This window comes from Ictalurus punctatus, chromosome 18 (genome assembly GCF_001660625.3).
Source record: "Ictalurus punctatus breed USDA103 chromosome 18, Coco_2.0, whole genome shotgun sequence".
Lineage (NCBI taxonomy): Eukaryota > Metazoa > Chordata > Actinopteri > Siluriformes > Ictaluridae > Ictalurus > Ictalurus punctatus.
In genome coordinates this window covers 5,813,525-5,827,276 of record NC_030433.2, presented here as the reverse complement: position 1 = coordinate 5,827,276, position 13,752 = coordinate 5,813,525, and the positions used below count along the sequence as shown (strand labels likewise).

Here is a 13,752-nt window from a genome sequence, read left to right as displayed (position 1 = left end):
GACAGAGATTATTTTCCTTCATTGTCCCATGGAGTTGTATTCCTTACACATACCACAGTTTTAAATACTGCTTTTTACCAGGACGTACTAATATATTCTTTAACACATGCATCATTCTGTAATTTGTGTAATGAGCATGAGATCAAATTATAGGAAAGAAAACAATCTTAAAACCAAATTTGACAATAGGGTTCTTGCAGAGATCCGAAAAAAATCTAGATGTGGAAATATATGGCAAAATTAATTTTAAAAATTCTATTCTCTTATTTTCCCCTAATTTAATGTTTTCCCTTTTCAAGATACAGTTACAATTACCTTAGCAAAAATAATTAAAATAGAAAATCTAAGAAAGAAAAAAAAGAAAATACTTAAGTAAATTCAAATGAGGTTTTGAAAATAGTGTGGATTATTTCTCCACAAGGAAAGAACAAGAACCCAGTTGTATTGTGTCTATTAAAAAGTGTTAATACAATTAGACCCAGTTAGTGTGTGACCATTATTTAGCCTGCCTCAATATTAGTCCTCACACTGAAAATCTGTCAAGTCATTTCTCCATATTTCTCCATCAAAGCATGATCTGGCATGCTTTTCCTTTTTTTTTTTGTGTGTGTGTGTGTGTGTGTGTGTGTGTGTGATTGTTGAAAACGTGAAGTTTTTGTTTAACGCATGACAGCTGACTCCAGCATCACATAAGGGATATATTTTTGGGCATGCCACAATTCATCCATCAAATTGCTCTTGCTCTTGGACTAAGATAAGGAGCTGCGGCTTCCTACTCATTCTTATGTAACTTTAAGCTTGAGGAGATGGAGGCCAGCCGTGCTGATGGAGGAAGCGTAAAAACTGGGCTGTGCCAATCTGTGGTGTGAGTGCTTATGTGTGTGAAGAGAGGAGGATCTGTCCTCGGAGCTCTGTTGTTCACTGATTACTCTCGCTCATGGTTCTATCTCTGAGCTCTGACTACAGCTCCTCCCTGAACACAGCTACAGTGTTCTGGCCGTTAGAGCCTGACCCGGGCCAGATAAGAGCGTTCTCGTCATCAGAGACTAGCCTGTTCCCTGAGGCCTGCAAGCTCCAGATTTCACTGTTAGGCTTCGTTCTCTTAGAGTTTCTCTCAAAGCTCTGTCTTTTGCGTCTTACGTATGTCTCTTTGTCATGTGAAATGACATATAATTTTAATTCTAATATCCTGCTCCATCATTGGAGGCTGCGTTTGATTGTTGGTGTGTTTGGTTGTTTTAACCCCAAAAGCAGGGTTAAAGCTGTCAGTGCTTTCTCTCACAGAGTGAAAAAGGAAAGTCTTATCCGCTTTTGCTTAATAGTTGTCAATCATGTAATATCACCCAGTGCCACCCAGCTGTATACATTTCCTGTGTCCAGAAAAGAGACATTAGCTGCCACTAAGCTCTTCATCAGGTCTTTTTGACATTATTGCTTCCACAAAAGTAAATTTATAAGAACTGTGGAATGAATAAATCTTCTGCTGCAAGAAGAAGCAAGTGTCAGTTATTCCCGTGCTTCTTTTTAGACTTGTCTCACTGGATTGAAATAAAGATTGCCTCTTATCTCTGTCCATGCCTCTCTGGTAATCTATGGGTTTCTGGCCATCTCTCCACTCATAAAACACACTTACAGGCTTTTTATCTGTAACTGTTAGCCGTTTACTCAGTGCTCTGAAGCTTGGGAAGGTCTAAACAGGTGCTATTTATCTATTAAGTTACAGGTAAAAGTGTCTAATGTTTAAATGATGTCATTGTTCATTAGGCACTATGGGTTTCAATAGATGACCTAAAAGAACTCTTGGGAATTTTAATAAGGAAAAGCTCAGCTGTATTTTTCTACGTAGAAAATGTTTTACATAAGAGGTCTAGACTTACTCTGACACTGGAGACTCCTTATGTAAATGCTACGTAAGTGTCTCCTCAAAGAAAGCTGTGCAACACAGTGCAAGTCGTTCCCATAGAAGCAATAATAAATTAGATTACTTTACAGCCGGAACTACTGTCAGAGCTGCTGTTACGGAAAACCAATACCGGAGAATCAACACTTTCTGACCAATCAAAACTGAGAATTCAACAGCGTTGTGGTATAAAGGTGCTTAATAGATTGATATTTAAAATAATCAAGTGACTCAGCGGTGATCACATCCCGTTTTAGCATCCTTGGAGATTATTCAATGCTCATACATAACTGTGCGTGCATATACATAGGAAGATTTCCATCAGCAACACCAGCTGCAGGTTCATCTGAGTTTAGCTGGTAGTTCCCAGGAAAGCTAATCTATGACTAAATAATACAGACTTGAGAAAGGTTTGAACGAATGTGCTGAAATGAGAGAAATAAAATATGATTTGTTTAACTTTAAATGAACTTGTAGCAAGCTGCAACGCGATTAATGTAATTCAAATGCAATTTAAAGTTAATAGCACCCCCCCACACACACACACATCCCACCCGCATTACTTATAAACAGTTCTGTGGCAGTTGTTCTTTCTTTAAAGGCTTAATTTCATCCTTGATATTCCTTGATAAGCACTCACGCCTGCTCCACTGCCTCGAACAAAATACACCCACTGAGCAGGAGCTCAGCCAGACTGGTTTGCATAAGGCTCATTTGCTAAACAAATTTCTCTATCTCGCCCCTGTTTCTCTTTATCCTTGCTCCATCGTCCTCTCTGTGGAACCATAGCAAATGTCTTCATAACATCTATATTTCTTGCTGAATAGTGTTGACACACTATAAACTTTTGTTAATTAGTTGTGGGTTGTGAGGAGCTGAGGGGATTTTTGAGCACATGCTGGCATTAAGCAAGGATATGTGTTTGTAGGTTGTTTTTTAACCCCATGTTATGATTTACGCCCTTGTTTCCTGAGGGTTTAACAGTTTTTGGCTCTTTTGCCATGTCCCCAACACCTGACACATTTGATCTGATCCAAATTTGTCTCTTTATGCGTTACAAAATCACGAAATCTTGCGTTTTCTTCAAGAGATTTAAACTGGTGGGAAAAACAGTCTAACATTACACATGTGGCCATGTGTATAATCCCTGTATGTTTTATTCAAATATTTACAAAGCCATGGTATGACTTTAACATAATGCAACACTCATCATGTCACTACACATATTGTGAGATCCTGACACACACACACACACACACACACACACACACAAGGAAGTAACGGACAGGTTTTCTTCTGTCCCCTTTATTTCCCTTCCAACCACCCAGACCAGAGCACTGACTCGTTCCCACCCTGTCCGTCACACTCTTCCACTTGGCTGCCTGTGGGCCATTTTGATTTGATCTATGGCTTTGGACCAGGATGCAGGTGTAACTGTCTGTTTGTAGACCCTGGTGCCAGGTTAATACATAAACAGTCATTTGCATAGGCACCACAGATTTGTTTACCAACTACCAAAAAAGAGGTATTGTCAGTTTCCCTTTGCACACTGATTTTTTTCTTTTCAATCTTCCCTTCTTTCACAGGCAACAGCTAGGAGCCAGGTTTAAGGATCCAGGTTGAAGTTGAATAGCAGTTATTTGAGTGCTTACGTAACACTAATGCACAAATTAGATTTATAAATTTGCACCACAAAGTTCCCGTGCTTGTTTTGCAGAAAACCTCCATGAAGTTGGCACTGCATCTAAAACAAAATTGCTTTTTTCAGTCCTCAACTGTGCCCACTATGGTGCCAGATTCCTGTTCCTGGCTGACAGGAGTGGAACCTGATGAAGTCTTCTGCTGTTGCAGCACGTTCACTTCAAGGCTCGACATATTATGTGCTTTGAGATGCTTTTCTGCTCACCAAGGTTGTAAAGAGTGGATATTCTTCTCTGATCTCTCTCATTAACAAGGCGTTTCGACCCACAAACCTATTGCTTGGTGGATTTTTCCACCAGCCAATATGGTGCCAGTAATCATGCCATGGTCAAAGTCACTAAGATCACAATTTGTTCCCATTCTTATGTTTGATGTGAAGCTCTTAACTTGTATCTGCATAATCATGCATTGTACTACTGCCACATACAGTCATATAGAAAAATAAGTACACCCCATGTATATTGTTGCCTTTTTTGACATATTTGGACAAGCAAACATTTGATTCTCTTTGAAACAGTGCCTATTAATACAGTTGATATACCTGAACAAAACCACAAGGGAAATGAGCTTTTTCAATCATTTATTCAACAGAAATATTCACTGATGTGATATTCCTCTGTGGAAAAAGTAAACTCACCTGTGGACTCAGAAGCTAGTATTGCCCCCTTTAACAGAAATAACTTCTTGTAGGTGTTTTGCATAATTGCATATTGCTGGAATTTTTGACCACTCTACCATGTAATATTCTTTTAGCTGCAAGATGTTTGAGGGTTTTCTTGCATGTACTGCCTGTTTTAGCAACCCCCCGCCCAACAACATTTCAATGGGATTAAAATCTGGGTTTTGACTAGGCCATTCCATAATCCCCCATTTCTTCTTTATGAGCCATTCCTTGGTGGATTTGCTAGTGTGCTTAGGATCATTATCCTGTTGAACGGTCCACTTTCGGTTCAACTTCAACTTTCAGACACATGGCCTCACATTATATTCAAGCACTCTTTGATATGATGTAGAATTCCTAATTGAATCAATGAATGCAAGCTGTCCAGACCCTGATGCAGCGAAGCAACCCCAAACCATAACATTTCCACCACCGTGCTTCATAGTTGGTATGAGGTGCTTCTCCTGAAAAGCTGTCTTTGATTCTGTATCAAACGTCTGCTGTTACTGTGGCCAAACAACTCTATCTTTGATTCGTCTGTCCAGAGCACATTATTCCAAAAGGCCTGGTCTTTGCCTATATGCTTATTGGCAAACTGTAGTCTTGCTGTAATGTTCTTTTTAGACAGCAAAGACCATTTCCTGGCACGTCACCCATGCAGGTAAAATTTGTGCAATCTCTTTCTGATTGTAGAAGCATGCACTTTGACACAAACAGATGCAAGACTTACTAGCAGATTCTGTGATGAAATTTTGACTGTGTTTACACTTAGCATTGACTGCAAACCGAACGTCCATTTGCAGCACCATATTGATCATCTACATTATATAAAGTCATTAGAAAATTCATGTGTAAGTCATGTGTAAACATTTTGAAGTCATGTGTAAACATTTTGACTAAAACCAAACAGAAATTCGATCCAGATTAATATAATTTGTTTCTTTTTTTTTGTTTGTGATTTGTGTTGTACAAATTTTTTTTTTTAGAACTAAAATTCTCAGTGACATCAATCCCAGCTATTGACGTAGTAAAATATCTCAAAAACCAAGCAAGCTTTTTCACAACACAAATCAGATAGTGGTTTTATTAAATTTTCTTTTTAGAAGAATTGCCAATGTAATCAATTTTTAAAAAAAAAAATCATAGTTGCACTACAGTTGCTACAAATAACAGTCCAAACCATGACAAGGAAATTGAGCGTCTGAAAAGGACGTATCGTGCTGATGTGGGATTTTCCTAACTGTCTCTTTTGTTTGAGAAAGCCTGTGCGTGTGTAGCGGTGTCATCAAGAATTTGTTTGTCAAAGCAGCTGGAGCTGGATTGATGGGAGTGACGGGAGTGTCTGTAAATCTCTCTCTTACTGTTCTTTAACAGTGGGACTAAAGCGCTTGTGCTAACACAAGATTCTTATCCAGAACTCTCAGAGGACTAAAGCTCATGTGATTTTTTTTATCCCCTTGTTTGTACTGTCAGTTTACTAAAAAATCTAACATATGTAAATCTTTTACGTGAGTCACCCTCCTGGAAGTCAAACACTCCTGGCTTGTGTGTGTCTGTCTGTGTGTGTGTGTGTGTATGTATGTGTGTGTGTATTTTTAGTATTTAAAGAGAAGTATAATGGAATTTATGTTAAAGCTAATTTTTCCCTCCCCTTTTTCACCAGGCTGTGAAGTCCATTTATTCAGTCCCTTGAAGTTTACAAACCTGCTCGGCAGGTAATTTGCATACCAGAGTTCCAGGTACACATTCATATGACACTCTAGCTCACAGAGATTTCACCTTGCCTCTGGCAAAAGACTTCACCAACGACTGCAAAGCCAACGGGAACTAAGCATCCGGATCCTCTACAGGGCGGACACGCGAAAACAAACACACTCAGCACAACCTTTCCAGGCCAATTTTGTCTTTCATTTCAATTTCAGCTGTTAGGTTAGCGAGAGAACTTATACGTTTACACATGTCCATATATGACATTCTGCTTTTGATTTGCCAAATCACTCCAAGGTTACACATTTACTGTGTTTTCATTTGATTGATTAGAAGCTGTTTTGGTTTATAAAGAAAAAAAAAACTTTATTCACATATTCGCTGTCCTTCTGAGTATAAGTAACACCACACATTTCATAAATATTACATGTGTTTGGATAAATTTACAACTCACTTAAATATTATTTATATAAAATATCAGTGAATATTTTATTCATAAACATTACCACTCATTAATCTTTTTCTAAAGCGTTACCATTTTAAACCATGTTTAAAATGCTTTCAAGGGCCACAGGTAGATGGATCCTGTAGAACGAAATACACACCAATGGAGGGTATGGGTGAGCATTGCATTATCCTGCCAAGGGAGCCAAAATTTACCAAAAGCCCTACTTATGGGTATAGAGGGACATGGCAAATAAATAATTACTTCAGTTAATATTGATTTTGAAGAGGTGATTCATGATTCATAACTGACTTATATCTCTGTTGTCCTCTTCTTATTTAATTTCTCACTGTCCTGGCCTTCTTGCCGCCTGTTGTCCACCTTCCTCACTTTAGGTCACTTGAGGCCGTGCTGGCTCTCATGGTGTCTGCGGAGGTCCACTTTCCTCTGGAAGCCCTTGGAGCAGATCTCGCAGCCAAAAGGCTTGAAGCCCGTGTGTTTGCGGCTGTGCGTGATGAGGTTGGAGCTTTGGCTGAACGCCTTGCCACACACCTGGCACTTGTGTGGCTTCTCACCTGTTCAAGTCATTGAAACACAAAACATTACTGATCTTCTACCTGCACAGAATGAAGCATTTTTGTTTCATGGAGGTGTTTTGCCAGAGGAAATAACCAGAAAAGAAACGAAATGGCTCCAAACAAGACTTAAATTAAAATCTTTGCTTAAAGTCAACACCAAAGAAAGATTTGCGTGCAATCCAGATTTCCACGGGTTCACTGGAAGCAATACAGCCTGCCACGAAAGAGGAAGCTTTCACAGAGACCTGAGCAAAGCAGTACAATCAGATATGCAAATGAGCCATACATTTGTTTAGCTTCTTTTCTTGATTTATCTGTTGAAATTTTACTCTTGGAAACATGCTCCTGGGAAACAAAGCAGCTTCGAAACATCAAAGCTGTCCAGGATTGATTCCTATCTCGTTCTCTTGCTTTGCTTACCTGTGTGGATATAGGTATGTTTCTTCATGTCGGATTTTTGATGAAACCTCTTGCCACAGTACTGGCAGGGGTATGGCCGAGTGTCTGAGTGGATCAGCAGGTGTGTAGACAGGGTTGAGGAACGTTTGAACGTCTTCCCGCACATTTTGCACTCGAAACTTCTTTCCTTTGTGTGCACACATTTACATAAAAAAAAAAATCAAACCAGATTTCCTTGTATAACAAATAAGACACTATTTTCATGTAGACTCAAGCATAATTTGGTGGTATGTCCTCTTAAGACCCAAACTAATTTATGCTTTGTAGTTTAACTTTACATTTTCCATGTATTAGCACCTAGTAGCTATGGAAATTTAACAATGTCTTCAACCAGGAAGAAGTTTGGGGAAAATGTAATACCCCTGTTCTCATATGCGGATCTTAAGAAGATGTATACACAAAGTAGTTGAGAGAAAATGTGATGTCCTCATACAAGGACATTGTGGTCTATTTAGTATTTGGTCATTTGTATAAACTCACACCAGTTTATTTCTTTTTTTTGCTCATGATCAGAAATGAAGGCATCTGTACTGACATGGGTGCCCTATTTCTTACAACCCAGTTTAGTGGATGTGGTCCAATTATGCCACCAAATACACATAAAAAATGTCACCAAACTACCAGTTAATACAAAGGAATACATTATTTTATCAATAACAAATAGGAATAAACTCTTAATTTACCAAATTAGAATCTGACAGATGCATCAAATAATCAATCAATAAATAATAAATATAATCAGATGTAGAAGAATACCCCCCCAAAAAACAACAACCCCCCCTTTTTTTATTGTTCTCACCAATTATAGACATATAAATTCAATATAAATAGAGAATCACATTTGACTGAGCATCTTAAAAAGCACATAAGAAAATGTGCAAAAAAATTGTATCTTAATATAAAAATATCTTCAATATAGACAAATTCAACTAATATTTCTCTTTATTAGATATAGTATAAGATTATTAAGTCTATTTCTCAATATATATATATTTTTTACTCATTTCTGGCTTAAAATATTTTATTCTACTCAGATAATTGTTACTTATTTCAAAAAAATTATCAGCCAATAGAAAAAGAGCATTTCATGCTTGAAATGAGGAAATATGTCTAGAATAAGTCTTATAGGTCCTTAATGAGAAATATTAGTACATTTCCTTTCATTCAAAATACCTTTGCTAAGATCCCATTTTTTAAAGTATTCCACAGAAATATTGACGTTAAATACATGAAATCGTATCATAAAATGTATGAAAATGAGGCAATTGGTTTTTAAAAAGAATGCGAGCTGATTTAATTGGATATTGCTGCAGTACGTCTAACCACCCCTCTTGAGAATGTATTAACTGTAGCTGTAACTCCACCCCTTTTTACGATCCCATTTGTGCAGATGTTGATGAAAATACCACAAATATACTGTATATATGCAATTGTGTATCTAGTTTTTATGTATGTAGGGAAAATAGGTTGTCAAGTATTTTAAAATCAGAACAGTGAATTTGGACTTAATTGGCCATGTGTACTGTATGCTGTAATAGTAAACTACTATTTATCATTCAGAGAGCAGTCAAATTCGCCCGTCGTTGCGTTGTTACCTGAGAGTGGATGTTCATGTGTTGCTCTAAGCTGACGGCATGCCCGAAGGTTTTTCTGCAGATGCTGCAACCAAAGGGTCGCGTTCCGCTGTGAGAACGTCTCACGTGGACCTCCAGGCCATGAGGAGTTGAGAACACCTGGACGAGACCAGAGGAATGGAAATATCCTTAATATTAAAAAAGAAAGACGGTTCTGATTGGTTGTTTTTTTTATTGGTTTTACTTCACCAGCTAAGATCTGCAATTGGGGTTTCAAAAGAACCTGAAACTTATGTTCACCACTATTATGTTCACCTTGTCACAGGTGATGCAGTGGTAGGTATCGGAGGTAGGTGAGTAGTGTGTACTGCAATCCAGAGGCTGTTGATCTTCTGGGCTTTGCTTGAATTCAGACCCATAGAGGTTACTTGTGTGCTGTAGGAGGGATGAGTGGAATCCCAGCTGCCTGAAGTCATACGGAGAAGGCAGGGTCTCCCAGGCATAGGGTGGCTTATAGTAGGGAGGGAATTCTGCCATCTGAGGCTCTGAGGGAAAAAAAAAAAAAAAAAAAACAAGTCTGTGTTTGGTAACACCTCTGATTGTTTAGCTAAGGCGGGTACCCGCATGACCGGAATGCAACATAAACACCTTTTTAACGAGCGTAGCTAAAAAAAACGGACCAAAGCATGATCTCTGATCAAAAATGAGATATGGAGATGTCAACAGTCGTCCCTTTTGCGTAGACATGCCAAGTCAGTTTTAGCACTTACCAGAAATGTAATAAGGCTGGCCAGCTATGACTGACTGCTCGGGGCGCAGCGGGAAGGGACACTCCGGTTTGCTTTCCCGCTTCACATAAGAGTATGGGTCTGTGTGAACAGGTTCTGTGACAAGATCCAGTGGCTTCCTCTTGGGAGAGTCTGGCTCCTTTGGTTCTGATGGGGCAGGTTCTGGAGCTGAAAAAATGAAATGCAGAGATGAAATAAAAAAATAAAATAAAATATGGTTCATGACTGTTTAGTGTTCTTGACTTTGTTTTAGTTTTGTTTGGATGATGTCATAAGATAAGGTACAAATTTGCATGTCTGTGACCATGTTGGATAGATAAGGATTAGAACTGAGTATGAAGTGTTAAATAAATTCGATTATTTAATTATTATCAATTATTTAATTGGATTATTAATAAAAAACTGGATTATTTAATCCAGTCACTACATTCTTCCTGGACTTGGGTTAAAACTAACTGTGTCCATCTGTGGTTTTGTTTGGAGCATCATAATCACTGATTTCTTTCGCTAACACCCCTATAGATTGGACTGGATTGGTGAGTTCTTCTCTGTTCATGCAGGTAAATCCCCAAACTAACTTGGACTTGCTCCAAGTTGGAAACTAGAGGATTTCAAACACACACTCTCAGACAATATAGTAATGAACTGTACCTTTCCTCATTGCTGGAATTGTACACTTAAGGATACATGTTTTGCACTTTTAATAAACATGAATATACAGTATTATATCTTTAGAAATGATTTAAGATGAACAGAAATAAAGCTTTAAAAGTACACCACATGTATCTGTCCTAGTCAAATATACATACTAAAGGTACTAAAAGTGTGTGCTACTCCAAGGAACGATACAGTTTGGTACCCTTTTTTTCTGAGCGTGTAGCATGTTTGATTCCCTTTGCATAGATATATAAGATATATAAGTAAATAATGAGGAAATTTGGTAAAAGTTATTGAAAACTGAAAAAACAAAACATGAAATACTTTACTGTTCACTCATATAAATAAAGGTACCAGATGGTGGTAGTTCTTGTTACCACCAAGGAGGATATTTAGTAAGTGGAAACCTTTTAAACTAATTTCATGTAATACTTTCACCTTCTTACAAGCTAATTAAATGTGTCACTTTCCCAGGTAAAACACAGTATACATCCACCACGCATCACCCACAGCAACAGTACAAGGAAAAGTATACTTTCGTACCTTTATTTCTGAGAGTGTGAATGTAATGATGCTGCTGCAGATGAGTCTAAACCAAGGGTCGCTTGAATGCGCTTTATTTATTTATTTATTTATTTATTTATTTATTTTATAACTTTTTAATACTGGCTATAACTTGACACTCGCCATGACTGCTTGAGGATTTTAAAGAAAATTTTGAAAGCACATGTTAACTTTGATTGGTGGCAGTCACCAATTACACAACACTCTTTTCTTTTCTTTCTTTTTTTCTTTTTTTTTCTTTCTCATGCGCAATGCCAGCTGTTCCGTTAAAAGAGGCGCGCACAGTTATCCCAGTGACCTCAACAGACACGACACACTCTTTCAACAGAACCATTTCTGAGTTAATGACAGTAAATCAACAACAAAACCAGTTAAGGACCATAAACAATTGATAGAAAATCAGATTATTGTTTAAAATGTGTGTGTGTGTGTGTGTGTGTGTGTGTGTGTGTGTGGTGCGCAAAAGCTCAGCCGCACTTAACAGAAAATCATGATGAAAAAATGAATACCCCCCCCACCTAAATAAAGTGTTAACTGCATTAACATCAGTCACCTACCTGTGTTGGCTTGTTCGTCGTTTGGACCCGCGTCCACGGAACGGTGCGCATTATAAGACCAGGACTTTTTGCTTTTGACCAAAAACGAGCGCGGCATCGTGAAGCTGTGAGAAGATTACAGAATGCATTAATCTCAAATGCTTATTTGTGTCTTTTATGCAGCTTTATTTGGTTTTCTTTAAGTTTTTATTTGGTTTTGTTAAAGTTTTGCATAGGCTATTAATATATATATATATATATATATATATATATATATATATATATATATAAGAAATTTATAATACTAACTTTGTAGATAATTAGTTTGAGTAATATGTGAAATTTGTTCAATTTCCCCAAGAGTAATTGTGGATGATTCTCAGGCATTGTTGAGGAGAATGAAACCAATCAGTCATTATTATTATTATTATTATTATTATTATTATTATTATTATTATTATTATTATTATTTAAATCAGACGTTAATTATGCTTACATTAATTGCACTTTGTCTATTAAACATTAAATATTACTATATTAAACAAAATGCATTCCTCAAAGCATGCACATAAAAACACAACCCGCGCACGAATAAATGCTGAATCAGCAGTTTTTATTTTGTTTGCTTTGTTTGCGTTTATACCTAGACTTTTCTCGTTTTTCTCCTTTTTAAAGTTGAGCAAATACTCCATTAACATAACAGGTTATAGCTATTTAATGAAATAATAAGTGAGACTATTTTTGTTCTTCCAAAAATGGCAGGTCCATGGTTAAAAAGAAATATTTCTTACCTTCAAATTTTCCCTTGCTTCTTGCTTCTTACTCCAAGTCATAAACCCTGTTTGGTGTTTGTGTGTGTGTGTGTGTGTCTACGTCTCTCTGATTTTCAATCCGATAATGTTTTTGCACTGAATCTGACTGCGCTGCTTTCAGCCAATCAGCGCGCGCACTCGCGGCTCATTTGCCTGCCTGGGAAATGATGTATTCCAAATAATTTCTTTACATTCCTTACATTATTTTTATTTAGAAAATGACGCCTATAAAAATTTAAGTTTGCTAAGGCAAACCGAAGCATATGAGTGTTGGGCTGCTTTATTTCTTGGTTTATTAAAAGATTTAAATAGCATGTTTTTTGTCTGGAAAACTCGATTATATTCTAAAGATCATCTATTCAGGCTATATAAAAGGCAATATAAATTTAACTCGTAATATAGAAAAATTTTAATAACAGAAAAGTGAACAAATAGTAGCCTAATTTCAATTAACATGAATAATTTCCGTCTATAATTGATTGATTGCTTTGTTTGTTTATTTGTTTATTTACTTATCATTAGGCTCTATACATTAATAAACGAAAGTAATTTGTTTTATCTTGATATCTATTCTCTATAGATTACATTTACAAAGCGGACAGTATTATGGATCATTCAGGACCACACACGTGATTGGAGCACCTGAACGCGCCTCTTAAACATACACACCAAACCAGAAGTGCTGGAGTGTGCCATGTTTAACCTTGCTTTTATTCGCTTTGGCTACAGTTAGCCAAAAGTTTTAATCAAGTCGGTCTTAAAACACAACTCATTCTCTGGAAATTCTATTTGATTTGTGGTTATAGGCTGCAAAAAAGTGTGCAAATGAGTTTTGACGTTTCGGAAATTGTGTATATTTCATAAAGATAAATAAAGATGTGGGCTCCGTCCCAAAATCGCGCAATTCCATTGCAAATATTGCACCAAACAGTAGCCTGTTCCAGAAGCTTTAGTTCACATGAAATCATATAATTCATGACTGTATTACCCAGGCTTTATTATTATTTTTTAAACAGACGCTGTTAATTTACACAGTTAAAACTTTTATTTTGAATAGAATGAATTATTCTACTATGTTAATGTTGTTGTTAATGTAATTACACGACAAACTACTTGTACTGTTGCTCTGCGTGATAAGACTCATAGTGACTCAAAATAAAGAAGGAAAACAGTACGATATTCTTTCATTGCATGGAAATATGAATTACAACATAAACGGATTTTTGGCGACACCTTGTGGAATGCGCGATGTATTGCAATGGAGATGTAACTGACACTATACTCAGGAAACAAAAAGAAATAAGAAAAAAAAGAAACGTGCCTTTTTCAGGAAACTAAAATCCAAATAAGATTTACAGAACTTTATTGGA

The 13,752-nt window shown here is 37.0% G+C and overlaps 1 protein-coding gene across 1 annotated transcript; it reads right to left on the bottom strand.

Moving 5' to 3' along the window:
- Positions 1 to 5,332: 5,332 nt before the first annotated feature.
- Positions 5,333 to 12,468, bottom strand: gfi1b (growth factor independent 1B transcription repressor). The gene is made up of 7 exons (XM_017493462.3): positions 12,362 to 12,468; positions 11,592 to 11,695; positions 9,796 to 9,981; positions 9,341 to 9,570; positions 9,047 to 9,184; positions 7,413 to 7,578; positions 5,333 to 6,989 (listed from the first exon to the last, which is right to left on the bottom strand). The coding sequence occupies exons 2-7, from the start codon at positions 11,686 to 11,688 to the stop codon at positions 6,811 to 6,813; spliced, it is 996 nt and encodes a 331-aa protein (XP_017348951.1). The 5' UTR covers positions 11,689 to 11,695; positions 12,362 to 12,468; the 3' UTR covers positions 5,333 to 6,810.
- Between the last annotated feature and the right edge of the window lie 1,284 nt (positions 12,469 to 13,752).

What these genes read in the sequence shown, in the direction of transcription:
- gfi1b (XM_017493462.3), bottom strand. Translation starts at nt 11,688, where the DNA reads ATGCCGCGCTCGTTTTTGGTCAAAAGCAAAAAGTCCTGGTCTTATAAT. An exon ending in CGACGAACAAGCCAACACAG is followed by an intron (nt 9,982 to 11,591) that starts GTAGGTGACTGA and finishes TCATTTTTTCAG; the next exon opens with CTCCAGAACCTGCCCCATCA. An exon ending in ACATACCTATATCCACACAG is followed by an intron (nt 6,990 to 7,412) that starts GTAAGCAAAGCA and finishes TGACTTGAACAG; the next exon opens with GTGAGAAGCCACACAAGTGC.